Source organism: Bombyx mandarina, chromosome 28 (assembly GCF_030267445.1).
Source record: "Bombyx mandarina strain Sakado chromosome 28, ASM3026744v2".
Lineage (NCBI taxonomy): Eukaryota > Metazoa > Arthropoda > Insecta > Lepidoptera > Bombycidae > Bombyx > Bombyx mandarina.
In genome coordinates this window covers 2,573,866-2,595,232 of record NC_143233.1, presented here as the reverse complement: position 1 = coordinate 2,595,232, position 21,367 = coordinate 2,573,866, and the positions used below count along the sequence as shown (strand labels likewise).

The following is a 21,367-nucleotide window of genomic DNA, read 5'->3' as shown; positions in this document are numbered from 1 at the left end:
GATGTCTATGGGCTCCAGTAACCACTTAACATCAGGTGGGCTGTGAGGTCGTCCAACCATCTAAGCAATAAAAAAAGGCAGTACGAAATGTTTTTACACAGTTTGTGGAATCTAGATCACCAGAGTTCCATCGCAAAAGCATAAATGACCTTCCTATTATATGGCAGCAATGTATAGTTAATAATGGTAGATATTTTGATTAAATAAATATGTTAAGTGAAAAAAAAACGAATTTAAAATTTTCAGCACAAATCGGCAATTTCATACTTTAACCCCTGATATTGGCCATTTGTGTAACACCACATTAAATAGCTTGTATTTATTTGCGTATTTTTTTGGGTCAAGGACAACCATGAAACCTTTGCCAAAAAAATATTTAAGAGTAAAAGATCATACGATTTGACGTCAAGTGACGTCACAGTGTTTTTATTGTTTTTAAGTCTGACAAATTTTGCGACTCTGATTATTTTAATTTTGCGTATTGCAAATATTTGTTTTGAGAGCTTGCTCTCACACTCCGCGTAAATATGTTATTAACACGAAACGTTGTGAAGCGAACGCACTCCTTTTAGTTTTGTCAAATTTGTTGTTGATTGTGGTGTACCATAAAAACAATATTTTAGAAGAACTAGACTAAATATTTTGCTATTTATTCTTTAGTGGAGTGTTGGAATAACTTTCTTGGATATTTTTCTGTCTTCATTTACTACAGATGTGTATTTAAAAATGAAAAATATGTCGTCTTTCGGAGGTCAGTGGCGCGTACTGCGACACTATTTGTCTCTAACAAATTTGAATGCAGAAGCAGAAAAATTAATTCAAAAAATTAAACCAGTTACACCAGAACAATGGGAAAGTAAGTTATTTTTGTTCTATTTATTTCTAAACTTAGAATCATGATGTCTTGTCTATTTTTGGAATTTACTTCTTAAAACGAAAAAAAAATCGTTGACATATTAGAAAAGGTTTTCTGGGTTCTCAATAATTGGTAAATTCTTGTTTTTGTACACTACATACCCAGACCATAAACATTTTTGAACATTCTTTAAATTCATTGGACTTCTAATTATATTAAAATGCATAAATAGGGTTCTAAAAAATCTTTTTAATCACAACAATTTGCAAGTTAATCCATTAAATTAATTATATTTGTGAAATACCTTTTTTTTGATCATTTAGATTTGAAATTAAACATGCAGTATAAATCTTTTCATTTGGCAGCCTTTAAAAAAATAATGGCTGAAAAAAGTGAAGTTTCAACTATTAATTTTTTAAATTTCAATATTTTACAAATTGTGCTTATCATTAGTTCTTTTGCTTGGGAAGCGAATTGTTAGCATTTAATTCAGATGTATGTGCTGCATTGCAAAAGTGTGGAACTATAAAAACAAATATGAAAAAATTAAAAAGTCTTTATTTTTTATTTTGTTTGTTTAATGCTCAACTAACTTTTCCATGTGTTAACTGAGTTGCAAAATTGTATTCTAGACATCCACAGCTGACCTTAGTCATAATTTTTATAGGGCATAAATGATAATATTCTCAAATGAAACAGAGATAATATTAGGTGAATGGGGAGTGGAAACATCTGCAATTTCATCAGCACACTGATCACCATCTGTTGACAATCATTAGATCAAGCGGTCAGCTCTCACAGGCTATCACCATACTGCTTATTTTTTACAATACAAAACATGGACGCATCAGCATAGTTGCTCTTTTGATTGCCAAAGCCCCATTGATTGATTACTTAGAAATAAAAAGAGCCACAATAGATGTGACCAAGTGTAACCTCGTAACATTTCTTAGCCTATATTAAGTAGAAGTAAATGACAAAATAAATGTGCACCTACAAATGCCAATTAAACAGCTGCCAATGCAAAGTGTTCTATAAAAATGTGATTAATTTATCAGTTAGCATGCTAATAATACGAGATTAGATAGGTATAGTTATTTTAATGAAGTTAAAAAACAGTTTTACAGTTGAAACTTTTAATTATTTTATTCATATTTCAGAGCTTTTATGGGCTAAAAATGTAAAACTTTTATATCATATCTTTAGAGTCATGAATACACAAAAAATATATCTACAGATAAGTTTGCTTTGAAAGCATTGATGTACTTACTGAATTAAATATAGTAACATAAAACATATTAAATAGCAACATATTGCTTCTTTTGGAGACATTACTGTTGCTGGACCATGTTGAGGTGGTACCAATGTCTGCCTTAAATACAGAATTCTGGGTCCATTCATATATTCCAAATTGCATGTCAATCAGGTCTTGGTATGAATAAGTTTTACTGTATTGAGACTCATGGGTCACTCAATACTAAGTGGCTACCGAAGTCATAGATCATCACAACATGAAATCTATCACCTAACTCGAGAGTGGTTGGAGTCGTGGTTAAAGTCTTAATATGTAACAAGACACTAATAAAATAACAATAATAGTCTATTAATTTTATTCAGATGATCTTAATAAAATAATATAATGTAATAAGTCTGATAATACAATAATATTAAACATTAATTTTTTTTTTTTTTTGTGAAATGGTAATGGTACTCTACACTAAACTAAATAAAAACGAATTATTTTAATATATTTTTCCCATCATATGAAATCACAGATCACAATGTGTGATGTCATAATTGGTTTTTGTGTATTAGTAATATTAAATTTATGGTAAGTGCCTGCACAAATTTGTAATGTCCTGACATTTTAAATTTAAGAGCTGTAGGATTTTCTATTGTATGCATAATCATAATTAGAAAGGTTGATGGTGACCACTAAAAGAACTCATATACCACCTTAAGACTCTGGTGATTGCCAGAGCTCACAGACAATCCTGCAATTCCGCCTACCTTGAGATGTAAGGCCCAAGTCACCGTTGTGTTAAGCAAAGGCTGTCCTGCCCTTCAAACTAAAATGCATGGCTGTTATATCAGAGGATATCACAAGAAATTATTAATTGATCATTTTGTTACATGATGTTGTTTATTGATCGTGGAAATCATTTGTGAAAATGCGCCAAGTAGTACCACTCGATCCGATAAGTTACAATGTAATATTATATGTTACATCATGAAAGCAGCTCATTTATTTTTATTATTTGAAATGTAACAACATTTTTATACAAATACAATACAAAATAATGCACTACAAAATACAATACTTTAAAACAAAATTTTTATAGATATCAAAATATTGAAATTATGTTCCACTTTGTATATGAAATTATATTGAACTGATTTAATTTTACGATTATGATAAAAATATCAGTTTTTGCAGAAAGTAAAAGTCTTCGATAACCTAATAAGTGGTTGTCACACGAAAACAGCATGTTTTTATTCAATAAGAAAATAAATGTCAACGCCGTATGTACATATACATACGATAAGATAAATAATATAAAAACCGCGTTACGTTATAATCAAATATTGACATTTTCTCGTGTTGACCTTTTTGATATGAAAATGTATTTAATCATTATTCAAAAATATTTGACGAGTGTTATCTTTGTAGAAGATAAAGAGTATTATTTAATAAAGTAAACATAGGGCCAGGTGAACTTAGATGGCTATAGATTACACCTAGTAATTACAGATTAAAGTAAAATAAATACAGTGCATTAATAACAGTAATCTTTGACTTTTTTTTTATGTGTCGGGAACTAGAAAAGAAATGTTGATGTAATTGTTTCAGTTTTGTTAATTGAATTTTTCTCGGGTTGGATGGTGGCTTATTAGCATCTGTGAAAGTGCATATGCGTGAGAAAATGAAACTAATATTGCTGTATGTGGCTTCTTTTCACTCTCTTCTCATTTCCAAATTCCTGTCATTTTACTGGAACATTTTCTTAACTCCACTCATTCCATTCTGCTCCAAATAATATTTCAAATAGTATTTAGGAATACATGAAAGTTTGGTTAAAGAACTTTAATCTAGACCAGTAATAATTAAAAAAAAAGCATTTCACATGCTTTCTGTCTCCTTCTCTTATTCTGGAAAAAAAACTGAATTGCATTAATGCTTTGCTGCAGATAGGGTAGTGCCTTCCCGTATTTGATTATAGAGTACGCCCGACCTTAAATAATCAAAATGTATATTACCGGTTTTAGAATATAATATTCCCTCAACTTGGAAATTATTTCTTAGAAAAATTGCAACACGTCTGGGGAATTTGAATATCGGTTATGTCGTATCACTCGATACAAGTCTTATTTATTAGGCCATGACGACCGTTGTAACTATACCTGAGACCTTAGAACTTATATCTCAAGGTGGGTGGCGCATTTACGTTGTAGATGTCTATGGGCTCCAGTCCAACCATCTAAGCAATAAAATAAAAAGAAAACCTATAAATACGTATTCGCACCGACAAATTACGAATAGCTGAAAATTAGCACGCTTTTAACGAATGCTAATTGATAATCTACGCTTTTAGGGTTCCTGACGAAACTAGAAAAAGCGTTGTCCGTCCAAGTAATAGAACAAAATAAAAGTCAAGAAGTAATAAATTTAAAGGACACTAGAGTTAAAGCTACGGCCATCGAGGAAACTCACAAAAGCGAAAAGTCTGACGAGAGGCAGGCCGGTGGACTCGGCATCGGCTCCGAGGCAAAGGAAATAACATTCGAAAGCTTCCTTCAAGGGTTGAAGTTGAAAAAGGATTTGCACTTCGGCAAGTTATCGGAGCCAAGCTGGAAGTCCAACAAGCCAACTGTTACGAAGGTATGTTTCCGTTTGTGATATGCAGCTTTTTATTTTGGCGGGAACTAGAAAAGAAATGGTTTTTTTTTTCTATAGCTTATTTGGGTGGACAAGCTCGCAGCCCACCTGGTGTTAAGTAGTTACTGGAGCCCATAGACATCTATGACGTAAATGCGCCACCCACCTTGAGATATAAGTTCTAAGGTCTCAGTATAGTTACAACGGCTGCCCCACCCTTCAAACCGAAACGCATTACTGCTTCACGGCAGAAATAGGCGGGGTGGTGGTACCTACCCGTGCAGACTCACAAGAGGTTCACCAGTAAGAGTCCTCCTAAGAGTGAGGTGTCCTATCGTCTGCTTATTGGGATCATATGAACAATAAGCGCATCGAAATAGACCTAGCTATTCTCTCGACGTAAATAGAAAGTTCAGTGAACTTCCCAGCTGACCCAATAATACTGATCACCCACATCACGCATACATGTGCGCACGCCGCGCGTTTCCAGAGGCGAATTTGGCACTCCGTTGTCGAGAGTTTTTTTTTAAAAAATGACATTTGTCGAACTTGGTTTGAAGAGATTTCTTTGCCATAGACAGCCGTTTTGGATCTGCTATTGCTATTAGTCCTTTAAGTGACAGTAACTAATCAACATCATCTGGTATCAGTAATTGTATGATGTGCTATTTGTCTTCCAAGATAAAAGTAAGAAGACACGATTGTCGAATTATTTCGATTTGTGGTGTTATGGTATTAAGTGTCTACCGAAGTCCATAGAGGCATGAATCCTTAATCTATGTTCTCTGTTTCAACCTATAACGCATAGACGGTTCTGCGACAAGTAAGACGAAAGAAGCTAAATTTGGACTTTTTGGCGGGAACGCGAGGAGTGAAGTTGTGTGATTTGTTTTATTTTGTCTATTTAGTGTTTCTTCGGGTTTAAATGTGTAATAATGGTGGTTTATTAACTGTTTAATATCTGTGAAAGTGCACAAATGTGGGAAAGTGAAACAAAGCCGCTGGACGTAACTTCTCGGGATCCTCCAAAAAGTCCACTGAAAAAATCTTAGTAAATGACCACCATTTTACTGAGATTATATTTCATCCCATATCATTTCATTTAATTTCATCCCAGTTGATTAATGTCTCAAATTAATCATTTTCATTTCATTTCACTCCATAATATAATTTTTCATAAAAATATGAATGTAAATTAAAATAAGACATGACTTAAAGGTTTCAGTTACCAGGTCATAAAATCCCTAAAAAAAAAGAAGCTAAATTTTTATCTTTCCCTTTCAGACATCGATACATTCTCGGACTGCGTACGTCATATCCGCGATCGTAACTGCTGAAACTTCAGAATGCCTCATGAAAAGAACGGAACATTTCATAGATCACCTCACGCAGTATCCTGAAGCCAGAGATTATGCTATCAAGGTAAAGGCACTAATAAGATCTCTACAGGATTTTAAGTATTGAAGGTATTAAATAAAGAAAATGCCGCTCGCGCTTTGCCTAATACATATCCACGATTCTTAACCACGTATGACGTCATTGGGGGCAAAAGTACTCGCTGGATGGTCTTTATTTTTGAACCGGTTTTTACTAGTTCTCGAGTGTATTCCAAGCACGGATAGGCTCCAACATCCTGCCTATTGTCGCGAAGCAGGCATACGTTCCAGTTTGTAGGATGGGACAGCCCTAACATATAATCAATAGATAGATAGATCTCCGCCTCATCAAGAAGGCGGACTCGTGTGATTGTCCATTAGACTTCAGCTATGCAATCATATAGTACATTGTGCAGCAAGGGAGAAAAGCTGGATATTTCCTCCCGCGTGTAAAATTGCCACCCGAGCCGAAGCAATTACCCGAGCACAACAACGGCGGAGAACTTTAGGTGCGTGAGAGTAGCCGTAGACACTAACGCGCATGCGCACTTGTCAGTACCCAGGGAGGAAAAGCTAGACATTCTTCCCCGTACAGCGGGGCGAAAACCGAACTTTCGGCGTAGGTAGCAGTTTTTTTTTTTGTGTAACGCCAAGCTTAATGGGCGGGTTTGATATGGTTTTCTTTTCAGGAAGGTGCGGTCAGGGCGTTATTGCGCGTGGAAAACAAACTAAACGATGACATTGAAATCGATAAACAAGTGAAAGGAGTCGTTAATGAGGTAAACGTTCATTCATCTCCCTTTCTTTCTCTCACTCTCACTATCTCTCTCTCACTCTCACTATCTCTCTCTCACTCTCACTATCTCTCTCTCACTCTCACTATCTCTCTCTCACTCTCACTATCTCTCTCTCACTCTCACTATCTCTCTCTCACTCTCTCACACTCTTACTCTCTCGCCTTTTTTAGCCTTTTGGGACCCACTACTGGGCATAGGCCTCTTTTTTAAGCTATAATGTTCGAACGCCCGCTATTCATATCCACCCATCCCAATCATCTACTTTTAATAATAGGTGTACTTGGCAAGGCCAAATGGTAATAAATGAAGTAACAGTATCGGAATAGTGGCAAAGATTAGGTCGTGGAGATCCCGGAAGACTTACGGCACGGTGGACTGATGACATGGTCAGGGCAGCGGGGTAGCCGAGGGTGAGAATGGGCGGCGATCGGACATTAGGGCATAAAAAAGGGAGGGCCCATGCCTAGCAGTGCCTATCAAGGGGCTGACGATTAATGAATGACCAGTGAGTTGGGCAGGATGAACTGGATAACATGAAGGATGAAATGAAATAGATGAATTCTTTTTTCTTTGTTCCTACCTATGCTGATAGCCTTGAGAGGCTGTTTCAGCTTCACCCTAACGGCCTGGCCACGGGGATCGGCGGTGCGAACAGCGAAGCGGTGGACGAGGCGACCATTCGCGCAGCACCGTTTGCAGGCCACGGGTACTCACGTTCGCCGCCGCGACTAGTAAGGAAGTCCGACAGCGAAATGTCTATATCGAAATTATTTCGATATTGCTTACAAATTAATAGTTTTTTGGTTCAGGACCTATTATTTGGAAAAGATTGTGAAGATGATTTGAATAAGAATCAGAGTATACCTATAGATGGAGAATTCCACAAGAAGTACGAGAAATACTTTGGGTGGCTAGACTTCCAAATAGCTGGTCTAGCTAGCTATTTCAGCAATTTTTTTTTTATTGCTTAGATGGGTGGATGAGCTCACAGTCCACCTTGTGTTAAGTGGTTACTGAAGCCCATAGACATCCACGACGTAAATGCGCCACCCACCTTGAGATATAAGTTCTAAGGTCTCAAGTATAGTTACAATGGCTGCCCCACCCTTCAAACCGAAACGCATTACTACTTCACGGCAGAAACAGGCAGGGTGGTGGTACCTACCCGCGCGGACTCACAAGAGGTCCTACCCCCAGTAATTACGCAAATTATAATTTTGAGGGTTTCATTTTTATTACACGATGTTATTCCTTCACTGTGGAAATCAATCGTGAACATTAAAATTTGTTGAGTACGTATTTCATTACAAAAATTGGTACCCGTCTGATATTCGACTACCGGTGCATCGCTCAACACCGGACTCCTTATCCGATCGGCCACGAAGAGTTTAAAAAAAAAAAAAAATTAATAAAAAATATAAAATATAAAAATTTCGGCGTTCATTTTTCGCGGCGAAAACAACTAAACTCATTTAATCACTGCACTATTCGCCGCGACTACCGCTCGACTCCGTGGCTTGCGCCGTCCTTATTCATGCATTTGTTTTGCTCGCCCGCCGCATCGTAAGTCGCCCGCGCGATTCGCTCGGTACATTCCGCCGGTCGCTTCGCCGGTCGCCGGTGCGCGTGGCTTGTTAGGTACATTTCTATGCTCTTATTTTAGTCGCTAGACGCTTCGCCGTTCGCACCGCGCGAATATTCGTATCGGCGAATGTCCCGTGGCCAGGCTGTAACGTGTAAGTGAGCTCACGGGGTTCAAACCGAAAACGTTACTAACACTGGCCCTAGCAAGAGCAGTGCTTCGCAGAATCTACCACCGGATCGGAAACGCGACCCACTGCTAAGACCCGGCGAGAAACTCAGTTGGCATATAAATCATCGTCGTTAGCTGGACACACCGTTATAGTTAAGCATTGCTCTCACATTGCAGGCCCTCGCTCTGGTGGGGTACACGGGGCCCACTAAAGGACCAGGCCCAAACATTCTGTCCCTTGACGGAGGTGGAATACGAGGTCTGATAGCCATAGAGATCCTAAAACACCTGGAGAAGATAACGGGAAGGAAAGTGCACGAGCTCTTCGACTACATTATAGGCGTTAGTACGGGAGCCATCATCGCTGCTGTTATCGGTATTTTGGGGTGTTTTTTGTTGTTTTTTTTTCATGACTGATATGGATTTCACTGATTTTAAGTCACGTCACAGCGTTAATGGAACCGCCTTGATCTGGGAGACCTATGTCTCAAATCTTCTAACAGCTGTGTCGACTTAAAAACCGCAATGCACGATATAGACAGAATGGTGGTGCCTAATACATTGATACAGCCCTAACGTCATTAAAAATGTTGTAATTAACACGCAATTATGTGTGTTTGTTTGTTTGCAATCGAATCTTTGAACCTCACTTCCACGTTGACTTCCACGGTGAGGGAATAACCACCTAACACCAGGTGGACTGTGAGCTCGCCCACCCATCTAATAAATAATAAAAAAAACGATGAAATTCAGTTAGGTTCACTGTTTAAAGGTGATTTTTTTTAAAGATACCGTCTTTATTTTTCGATCGTACTGTGAATAAGTTCAAAAGTAAGTTTATCATTACACACAACTACCACTGACTCGTTTGTCACTAAACAAAAGGTTCGAGTCGAATTGTAAAACAAAAAAAATATATAATATAAATTTATGTCTTATTCGTCACTAAGCAAACGTTGTTCGAATTTCAAAAAAAATATGTACCTACTCAAAATTTATCTTTCTTTCTCACTAAACAAATGTGGATCCGAATTTAAAAAAAAAAATTAAACACTTTTTTTTTTGTAGGCAGCGGCATCGGTTCGCTGGAGACCGCGAGTCAGATGTATCGCACGCTGTCAAAGGAGATGTTTGGGAAGACCTCGGTCATCGGAGGTAGGCATTAACAGAACTAGAACTGGCCAGAAATAAACCCACAGAGTATCTCACCGGATCTTCTTAGTGGGTGGGACTTTTAGGCGGGAACGCGAGGAGTGAAGTCCTGTGATTTGTTTTATTTCATCTATTTAGTGTTTCTTCAGGTTTAAATGTGTAATAACGGTGGTTTATTAACTGTTTAGTATCTGTGAAAGTGCACAAATGTGGGCAAATGAAACAAAACCGCCGAACGTAACTTTTCGGGATCCTCCTAAAAGTCCACTGAAAAAGTCTCAGTAAATGACCACCATTTTATAGGGACAGATATAGAGATTATATTTCATCTCATATCATCTCATTTCATTTCATAATATCATTTTTCAAATAAAAAAGTTTTCATTAAAATTAAAATATGACTTGACCTCACTTACCAGGTCATAAAATCCCTTAAAAAATATTAGTGGGTTGCGATCCGAGCCGGTGATAGATTCAGCGAAGTAATGCTCTTGCTTAAGACCAATGTCATCAATGTCTCTCAGGTTGAACCCTGTGAATTCGTCCATCAGTCAGGGCGAAAAACATTTCAAGCTGGCCAATAGAATTCCCTTTGGGATGTCTATATAATATACCTACGGCTTAAAACGAGGTGGGACGTGAACTTGATCACCAGACGCTACAGCAATATTCATCGAACGTTTACATATAAATAAACATAGAAATTAAAACTGCTCACACCACGCATAAACCTCTCCCATGTGGGTCGGCTTTATACAACAAATACAAAACAAAATGAATGACCGTTTCCCTTCGTTGATTGCTCAGGCACGTCCAGGCTGGTCTGGACCCACTCGTACTACGACACCGAGGCTTGGGAGAAGATGCTGCAGGAGAATCTCAGGAACTGTACGCTCTCCGAGTGCAACCGGTACAACAGGCCGAAGGTAAATTATTGGCGACCTTATCAGAAGGCTCAAGGTCATCATCCAATGAGCAAAGATATGTTCCGAGTTTCTCTGTGAGATCGAACCAGGAATGAGGTGATTCGTCCGAGAACTATGATGTTATTTGCTTCGGTAATTTAGGGCTCTAATTCTTACTTACCACTAAGAGTATAATTCCTGATCTTTCTCCGATATGTAAATTAGGTTATGAGAGACAAAAGATGGGATGTTTTCGAAAAAAATAATAATTGAACAATCTCCAATTTATATTGTATGTATGTTTCTAAAGATAAATTTAACACGTGTAGGTAGTTTGAAAACTAAAAAGAAACATGTTTATACAGTAAACCGGACTAACACTTGACATTTTTATTTCTTTTACCCTATTTATATACCGGTCAGAATATTAAAGCTAATTAGGGAGGGATCTACTCAGTGGGTCGCGTTTCTGATCCGTTGGTAGATTCTGCGAAGCACTGCTCTTGCTATGGTCAGTATTAGCAACGTCGTCAGGCCAGAGCCCTGTGAGTTCACCTACCAGCTCTGTGAATCTAGTATAGCCCCTCGAGGTTACTAGAATAGGTACGAAAATAAAAAGCAGCGCGTCAGAGTGAGGCTGATAACAAGCAAACAGAGTGGAGGTGATAAAAAGCAAACCCGCAAAATTATAATTTGCGTAATTACTGATGGTAGGAGCTTTTGTGAGTCCGCGCGGGTAGGTACCACCACCCTGCCTATTTCTGCCATGAAGCAGTAATGCGTTTCGGTTTGAAGGGTGGAGCAGCCGTTGTAACTATACTTGAGACCTTAAAACTTATATCTCAAGAGGGGTGGCTCATTTACGTTGTAGATGTCTATGGGCTTCAGTAACCACTTAACACCAGGTGGGCTGTGAGCTCGTCCACCCATCTAAGCCACAACAAAAAAAATGTGCCGTGAAGCAGTGATGACACCCCCCTCCCCACCCCCCAGATCGCGCTGGTGTCGTGCGTGGTGCGTCCGGGCGCGGGGCTGAGCCCGTACGTGTTCCGCTCGTACTCGTGCGGGTTCCGCGTGCGCGCCGCGCTGCCGGGCAGCGGCCGCCCCGCGCTGTGGCAGGCCGTGCGCGCCTCCGCCGCCGCGCCCACCTACTTCCACGAGTTCACGCTGGACGGACTCATCCACCAGGTGAGTCCGTGCGGGCGGGCGTGCGTACGTGCGTACATGCGTGCGTGCGTGCGTGCGTGCGTACGTGCGTGCGTGCGTGCGTGCGTACGTGCGTGCGTGCGTGCGTGCGTACATGCGTGCGTGCGTGCGTGCGTACATGCGTTCGTGCGTGCGTTTTTACCTAATTTTTTTTTCATTTTTAGAAATTTTCATATCGTCCTGGATTAAAATTGCTTTCAAATTGATTCTTTTGTATGTATTTTGTTAACAATTTTCAATAGGGAATACATAGAGAGAATAAATACACTTTATTGTACACCAAAACACAGTTTGAATTCCAAAAAAAAACCGTCAAAAAGCAGATACATTTGTACAATAGGCCATCTTATCGCTAAAAGCGATCTCTTTCGAGCAAATGTTTTAATGAAAACCAATACTAGATTACCATATTTTTTTAAATGACATACTACTAGCCTCTAAGCCAATTAAATACTTTTCCTGAAAATCACCTTCTCAATGAAAATACATTTTCAGTAATTACCCAAAAGAACACCCTTAAGAACTCTTAAATAGTCAGTCGTTTTTGCATCAACAAATGTTTTATTTTAATATTTGTCATAAATAGCGTATTTCTTTAAATACCTTGTTAATACTGTGAATATATAAGGATGTATCCTTCACAGGATGGTGGCATTATGGTGAACAATCCTACCGGGGTGGGGATACACGAAGCCAGGCTACTGTACGGAGCGGATGCCCTAAGGAAGGGCACCATCATATCTGTAGGAACGGGGAAGGCCCTCAACAAACACGCGGAGAACAGGGGTCTGAGTAAGGGCGCACCGAAGGACCCAGCAGGGACCAGTTGGAAGGAGAAGTTCAACAAGATATTGGAGTCCGCCACTGATACCGAAGGTACGAGTGATACCCCTTTTTTTTTCCTACCTAAGCTGAGAGCCTTGAGAGGCTATATCAGCCTAACCTTAACCAGTAGGTGAGCTCACGGGGCTCAAACCTGACGACGTTGCTAACATGAACCCTAGCAAGAGCCGTGCTTCGCAGCATCTACCACCGGATCGGAAACGCGACCCACTGAGAAGATCTGGCGAGAAACTCAGTGGGCTGTGTCTGAGGGTTAATTTACTCGTCGAGCCCTTCGTCGCGCGACCGGTTCGACGAGAACGATGACCGGAGACACCCCTGATGACTCATCTTCACAATAGCGGAGTCTTTTCAGCGGAACACGAGAAGTGAAGTTGTCAATTGTTTTATTTTGTTCATTTACTTTATTATTTTGGTTGGTCACTTTTTCTCCTACTTATTCACTGATAGCATAAGAGGCTATTCCAACTACATCCGGACGGGTAGGTGAGCTCACGGACTCAACCTGAGAGAATTTTCTGACACTAGTCCTAGCAAGAGCAGTGCTTCGCAGAGCTACTACCACAGAGAAGATCCGGCGAGAAACTCAGTGGGCTGTCTATGGGATCCCCTTGCATTTGCTAATAAGGAAAAATTGTACAAAAAAAAATCTATGGGATCGGTCACTAATACTTTAGTTGTGCTAAACTACCCTCAATTTTTTAGTTTGGAGTTTTTCTTGTCAATTGAAAGTCAATTTTTTTTAAACCGTTGGACGAGATCACGGCCCACATGGGCGTTGTCCTGTTTTGTGGTTACCGTGGAGCCCATAGACATCAACAAGACTTCTAAATTCTACGATTTTACAGTACAACGGCTGCCCCACCTTTCAAACAAAATCGTATTACTGCTTCACCGCCAAAATAGTTAGGGTGGTACCACCAGTTAACACGTAAATCATAATTTTTATTACACGATTTAAAGGTCATCGAAATTTAAATGTGATTTTGAGAGCTGAAGCTTTAAGCTTTTACATCTAGTGTACGGTTTGTTATCAGGAGTGCACCTGGTCGTGAGCGAGCTGTTGCCCCCGGGCTCTTACTACCGCTTCAACCCCCCGCTGATGCAGGAGTGCGCTATGGACGAGATCGATCCTGAGAAACTGGCCAGTCTGCTCACAGACACCAATGACTATATCAGGTGAGGGGTGGCTCACGTGGCCACGGACCCCCGTGCTCACACCAGGACCCAGTCGGGGAGAGACGCTCTTTTTTTTTCTTTAAGGGATTTTATGACCTGGTAACTAAGACCTTTAAGTCAAGTCTCATTTTAATTTTAATGAAAAATGATATTATGAAATGGAATGCAGTTGATTAATATGAAATCGTGACATGAAATGAAATGAGATGAGATGATATGGGATGAAAGATAATCTCTGTAAAATGGTGGTCATTTTACATTTACCTCTGTAAAATGGTGGCCCTTTTAGACCTTTAACTGGCCTTTAAAGTAGGTCACCGGTGCCCTACGCGGCGCACTGAAGTAATTGTGTCGATTTCTGTTACTAAGCGCTTGGATTGCCTAACTTTGTCTTTTTTGTTTGTTGTAATGTATGTTGTAGTCTTTTAGGTCTGTTTGGAATCGTATTTTCCAAAATCCACTACATCTTCCGGCGCCTTAGTAACACAAATCGACATAATTTACTTCAGTGTGCCGCGTAGGGCACCTGTGACCTACACGGCAGTCGAAGAGTTAAAAACAGTTCGGCCTTTTCACTTCTAAAAGTTCGAATCCCTTCCCAGACGGAACCAGCACAAGTTCGAGCGCGCGGCCGCGATGCTGACCCGGAGGCGCGGCCTCGTGCAGCGCGCGGCAGACTACGTGCGGCACAAGCGGCAGATCATGGGCCTAGTCCAGGGGCACTGACAGTCGCCCGACCTCACGCGCACGGCCGGAAATCCAACGAGTCGCCAGTGAGGTTGTTGCGACCCAGATCAATGTAGCGTTTGTCGCACTCTATTATATAGCCCGTCTCTTTCTCGCTTGAGCCGCGGATACACTATAGCCTGTCTCTTTCTCGCTTATGGGTGGACAGACGAGAGTGAAGAGAACAGATGTGGGTAGGTCTAAAAAAATTCAATATGCGCTTGACCGTTTGTTATTAAGTAGTGTTCGTTATTTATTATATAAGTTGCCGAAGCTGTATAAACTCGCTTTGAGACCGTAGTCTTAATGTACCTCTTTTCACAGTAATATCTGAATTTGTCTTTAAAAATCCTTCTCTTCTGCTTGTGTCCGCGATGGTAATACAGACAACATTTTTATTTTATTACTAGCTGACCTGGCAAACTGTTTTGCCATAAACGGTTTTTCTAGGATTTTTTTTGTGGAAGATCATCCCATAATATTTAGGGGTATGAAAAATAGATGTTGATCTATTCTCAGACCTACCCGATATGCACACGGAATTTAATGAGAATCGGTTGAGCCGTTTCAGAGGAGTTTGGCAAGAAACGCTGCGACACGAGATTGTTATATATTAGATTATTGTCAAATTCGTCTGACGTTTTTGTTAATTTAACATCAGTGTGCTTAGTGCGAGTTTTTTAACGTTCTCGATAGCGTAAGAGTTAACTCAAATTTGTATACAGTTGAAACAGCGCCCCTAGCGGCAAACGTAGGCAAACGTTCCAACTCCATACAAATTTGAGTTAACTTTTACGCTATCCAGAACGTTAAAAAACTCGCACTAAGCACTACTGAAGGCGATATTAAAAAGAACAATCGCCTCTTTAGAGATATTTAAAGTTAAGGAAAGCTTTTCAAATTGGTATAGTCAGGTTCTGATGGTAGAATGCACCGCTGCTTTCGTTCGGATGTCGGGAAAACCGTTATACGATTGAGACTTATTGAGATTCGGACCTCATGTCTCAAGCCGTGATGTCTACAGCCTCCGGCACGTATCAAGTGCAATAAAAAAAAAATGCTATTTTTCGTTTGCATTTGTATGCTGTCTGTACTCCTTCTAGTCATGTAATAAAAACTCGATTATTAGATATTAGGTATATATATATAATAATATATATTATTATGAAATTGTAATATTTTGTTCATATTATGTAACTTTTGACGGTAGACAGCGGCTTGGCTCTGCCCCTGGCATTGCTGGAGTCCACGGGCGACGGTAACCACTCACCATCAGGTGTGCCGTATGCGCGTCTGCCTACAAGGGCAATAAAAAATAATAATACTTAAAACTTATCTTAATGAGCATAGCTTGTTTTATGTATAAATGAATAGATGTTTTTTTTTAGAATCTACACTATACATACTCCAATATGTATGGGAGATTTTTGTTTTCAAATTTCTGGCAAATCTATGAAACTAGTCTTTAGATTGTTTATCGGTACAACTTTGTAGTTGGCAATACTGTTCCCGGAAATTTGGGGAAACTTGAGAAATATAAAATACTTTTTTGTTTTTAAGCTAGCAACATTATTATTGTTATTTTTCGCGTATATTAATATTTATCAACGAACATCGAAGCGCGCTTTTTAAGCAATCAATTAAAATTTAAATGTTATTGTTTATAAAATAATTTTATCTAGTTTAAGATTATAGCTTGCAGTTCTGGGTAAGACCTGGGATATTGTATAGGTGATTTATATTTTGAATCAAGTTAAACAGAAGAGAGTCAAGTTTACTGATGGTAGGATGTCTTGTGAGTCTGCACGGGTAGGTACCACCGCCCTGCCTATTTCTGCTGTGAAGCAGTAATGCGTTTCGGTTTGAAGGGCGGGCCAGCCGGTGTACTGTAAAAGTAAGACCTTAGAACTCTTGTCTCAAGGTGGGTGGTCGCAATTACGCTGTAAATGTCTATGGGCTCCGGTAATCACTTAACACCAGGTGGGTCGTGAGCTCGTCCACCCATCTAAGCAATAAATAAAAGAATGGTCAGTGGCTGACAACCATATAGAATAAGTCCAAATGTGATAGTGATTTTATTATTCGAATAATTTTTGATTTAAAAAAAAAATAGGTTTAATTAATTGATTAAAAAAAAACTTATAAGTCATCCCTAATCAAATAGAACATTTTGTTGCATGCAAACAGTAACTTCGTTCCCTGAAAACAAAAGGCGTAATCAATAGGAGTGCCTTTATTTAGAAGGTAAATTAAATTTTTATAGATTAAAAAAAAAAGTTTGTTTTCGTGGACCGTCAATTTCTAATGCAAGGACAGCAACATCGGCCACTAAGCGCATCAGTTGGACTCTGAACGTATTCGTATCGTATCGGTACATAAATGCATATCTACAGACGTAGGTACTACGAAAATTGCAAACTCTAATTTTGACAACCCTATATTTTTGTTGCCATCGTAAAAAGAATCATCTAGTGTTTGCCTTTGTTTTGGGCACGATTCTTTACAGCCTATATTATATATCGACGCTTGAAAGGCAAACATGACTAAGCGACAATGCGTGAACTTTACAGTAGACTAATTTAGAGTTGAAATACCTGAAAACAAAATTTATTTTAACGAATCTAGCTGTAGTAGAATCTAGCTAGTAGCTGTAGGATTGAAATGATTTTAATAGACCTAGAAATTTATTTTTTTGCGCATCGAATATGGTTATTGCCTATCTTTTATGTTCAGAGCAGTTATTGTCGCTTAGTCATGTTTGCCTTTCAAGCGTCGAATTATAAATAATACATAGTGGGCTCATACTTCAGTGACGTGTAAAACGGATAATCGATTTTGAATCGATTTAAAAATGAATAAATAATAACGACTTTATTATTGTTTGTGATTAAAATATCGTGATACGCGAATGATTTGAAAATTTATGTTTTTTTTCCTTGTTAAGTTTAAATTAAATAATATTTAGATGTAGATACGAATAGATTATTGAATGTAGATTTTGTAGTTTTGTTTATAGCTGTGATAAATTAATAAATGAAAATTATTAATTTGTTTGTTTTATTTTTTATGGAGGGTAGTGGTAAGAACCCTCTCTGTGTGAGTTTTTATTTTTTTATTTTTTTCTATTGCCTTTGTAGGCAGACGAGCATACGGCTCACCTGATGGTGAGTGGTTACCGTCGCCCATGGACTTCAGCAATGCCAGGGGCAGAGCCAAGGCGCTGCCTACCGCTTAATACTCTCCACAAGCCTCGTTTGAAGAAGGACATGTCATAGCGCTCGTGAAACACCGTGGAGGGGAGCTCATTCCATAGCCGGATGGTACGTGGCAAAAAATACCTCTGGAAACGCACTGTGGATGACCGCAGTGGCTCCAGGTAGTATGGATGAACTCTACTCCGATGGCGGGCGGCGCGATGGTAAAAACAGGATGCCGGTATCATCTCGAACAATTCCTCAGAGCACTCCCCGTGGAACATACGGTACAAAATACAGAGGGAACCGAAGTCCCTCCGCAGACCCAGAGGTTCCAAACGATCCGTGAGAATGGGATTATCGACAATCCGAACGGCCCTCCTCTGTATGGAGTCAAATGGAAGAAGCTGGTATTTGGGAGCCCCGGCCCAGAGATGGGAGCAGTACTCCACGCGAGGCCGGACTTGTGCTTTATAAAGCAAAAGTCTGTCCAGGCGTGAAGTACCGCTTCGCTCTGTTGAGGACTCCCAGCATTTTGGACGCCAACTTGGCTTTGCCTTCCAAATGACTCCGAAACTGGACATCGCTCGAAATGTCGACAAGTATCCCGATACTCTCGGAAGGTTGCAGGGATACTCCTTGGAATTGCGGCGCCATGACATGACAAAGTGTCCTTTAACATCTGCTAAATAAGGGTGGCGCTACAGTAGCAACCGGGTAAATTTAAAAAAAGGCGCTGAAAGTGATTAGAATAAGAGAGAAATAAAAAAGGACGAAAGAATTGTAAGCACTACAAAATCACAAAAAGAATTTTATTTAAAGCTGATAAGAAAATGCAATCGATGTCTCCATGTTTTACCACAGCAATAATTTTAGGTTATATTGATGAAATTAGTTTGGACTACGTAAACATGTGAGGTCTTGTATGTTACACTGTCACTAACTACTCTAGTCATTAAATAGATTAAATTTCCTAACTCAGTATACTTCAATCAGTTAACAACTGCTCAATTCATATCATGCCCTGTGCATCTGCTAGCGCAATTCGGGAAGATTTTTGAACTGTTATGTAGTGCTGAAAGTGGGACAGTTTCAAGCTTCTCCCATATGAGACGGTTCTTCTTACCTCTACCCTCCATAGTTTTATTTAAGTCGCGAATGTCACGTCTCAAGCAGGGTTGCGGTTTTTACGCTGTGACATACATGTAGAATTGGTAAGAACGCATAGACCTATATAGTAGGGACACGACATATTGTTCTATACGTACAATTGCTTATATAAATAGCACCCATTTTGAAGGCACATACATAAACATATATCTATCTCGTTCTTACTCAGCACTTTAACTCGCAGGAAAACAATATAACAGTATTTCAGTGCGTACATAAAATGAAACATGAATATACGTAAATATCTCCGTCTCCGTCTAATGAGGCCGAAAATCCGCCATGTTTAGCGCGCCAAATGTCATTGTCACGTCAGTTCGGCCGTCTGTTTTGGGTTGTACATTATTTATTGACTTTGATATCGATTTAATATGATTGATTATATAAAATTTCATAATTTATCATGCTTAAAACATACAAAAATAATAATTAAAACGTATTTTATAGGATTTCAAGAAAGTCGATACCCTAAAACTATTATCTATATGTATTTAAATTCATTATGGAGCCCTCATCCGAAAAATCCATTTTTCGGTCGGAATCTATTGGTCATGACACTAATCATAAATACCACTTTAAAATATGTCATCAAAACATATTTAGACATTCTGTTTAGATATTTCGGGAAAAAGGCTACCGACAAAATCTCTTCGGAACCATTTAAATAAAATAGTTTTATTCCGCAGTGAGTAAAACACTATTGTAAATTTGTTAAATATTTAATAATTAAGTGATTTTAGAGAGGAAGTCACAAGGAATGACGTTTGTAATTAATGAATAAATGTTCTGTAGGTGTTTTTTTTTCACGCGGTCCCTTGATAAGTTTAAAATTTGAATCACTCTCAAGCGAAAGTGATTCAAATGGTGCAGCGCACCTTCCTTGGGGTGCGCTGCGGTAGTATGTTACGGACTTTAGAGTCAGCAAAACAATTAAAATAGATTGTTATAGTCTAAGAAAAACACGTACTCAAAATACGATAACATTTAGCATGCTAGTAATGGGCTGATGGCTTTGAACTACGCCATATCTTTATGTTTTGCGACAAACGACAACTTTATAAAATCAGTGTAGCAACTTTTAAAAATCATCATATCGTTTACTTGGCAAATTCGAAGGACGAACTTGTCTTAGATTTCACCCATCTAAATCATATCATATTTGCACATAACAATATACCTACTTACTTCCCATTAAAGTATAAATTCTACAAATAAATAATACTCAACAATATTTAAAATAAAATGAGCCAAGAACGTTTATCGATAAAACCTGATAACATTGAAATCTTTTGTACAGCACTAAAGCCGCCATGTTTTGTGGCCAGATGACGTCACAGTGGCACGAAATTTTGGTTGATGTTTCATTTCCATATGTTTCCTACTTCATTGTAAGAACGGAACGTAGGAAAGAGTGAAACGGCGCGTTAAGGTGTGAGTGAGAGGAAGCGGTTAGAAAGGGAAAAATAATGATAGACTTATTCGAGAGGGGGAAGATGGCGATAATTATGGCGGAAAAATTATGTCAGATAATTTTTAATTATAATAATAACATAATATTTTGGGACAGTGGAATAGTTTTATTTTATGCGCTGTGATCTCTGTTCTACATACATATAAGTGGACTAGCGTATCTTGCGTGGACTAGCTTATCTTTATCTACGGCAATAGTTTGAATTTAATAAGTTCTAAGTACAAACATAATCTGCTGCTGTAGTGCCCTTCATGTCTGAGGGTCCTGACTACTTCTATCTAGATACAGATACACACAAATGCTCTTCAAGCTGACGTAAATTGCCAATCTAAGCCCAGGTCACCGTACTCGCCGAACCCGTCGCTTGCGATGAAGGGCTCGTCGAGTAAATTAACCCATAGACACAGCCCACTGAGTTTCTCGCCGGATCTTCTCAGTGGGTCGCGTTTCCGATCCAGTGGCAGATTCTGCGAAGCACTGCTCTTGCTAGGGTCAGTGTTAGCAACACTCCCGGTTTAAGCCCCGTGAGCTCACCTACACGTCAACGCGAAACTGAAATAGCCTCTCAAGGCTATCAGCATAGGTAGGAAAAAAATCTAAACAATAATTCGTCTCTGACTGAGTTCTTCACGTATTTTTTTAGTAATTATGTGCTTACTTTAAGTTATTTTAATTAACAACCGTTATTGTAAATTAATTGTCGCAAGAAATAAATGGCTCTATTGAAGACGCTCGCAAGTATGCTATTACTTAATGATTCATTTGTTTATTGTCGAATTTATGATGTAATTCACCGTTTTACGTAGTTCAGACAACTGTCAGTAGTCTAGTAATCCAAGTTGTCGGTCAGCAGTAAAGTTCCATA

General features: G+C 39.0%; 1 protein-coding gene across 1 annotated transcript; it reads left to right on the top strand.

Annotated features, from left to right (window-relative positions):
- Positions 1 to 409: 409 nt before the first annotated feature.
- LOC114240944 (calcium-independent phospholipase A2-gamma) lies at positions 410 to 17,717 on the top strand. The gene is made up of 11 exons (XM_089739149.1): positions 410 to 856; positions 4,450 to 4,736; positions 6,018 to 6,155; positions 6,799 to 6,888; positions 8,837 to 9,035; positions 9,728 to 9,814; positions 10,619 to 10,737; positions 11,710 to 11,904; positions 12,567 to 12,798; positions 13,803 to 13,944; positions 14,547 to 17,717. Exons 1-11 carry the CDS (start codon positions 727 to 729, stop codon positions 14,668 to 14,670), a joined length of 1,743 nt encoding a protein of 580 aa, XP_089595275.1. The 5' UTR covers positions 410 to 726; the 3' UTR covers positions 14,671 to 17,717.
- The last annotated feature ends 3,650 nt before the right edge of the window (positions 17,718 to 21,367 follow it).

Bases quoted from the DNA above. Each gene is read 5' to 3' on its own strand.
- LOC114240944 (XM_089739149.1), top strand. From the start codon at position 727: ATGAAAAATATGTCGTCTTTCGGAGGTCAGTGGCGCGTACTGCGACAC. The intron at 9,036-9,727 runs GTATTTTGGGGT...TTTTTTTTGTAG, and splicing joins CATCATCGCTGCTGTTATCG to GCAGCGGCATCGGTTCGCTG. The intron at 13,945-14,546 runs GTGAGGGGTGGC...ATCCCTTCCCAG, and splicing joins GACACCAATGACTATATCAG to ACGGAACCAGCACAAGTTCG.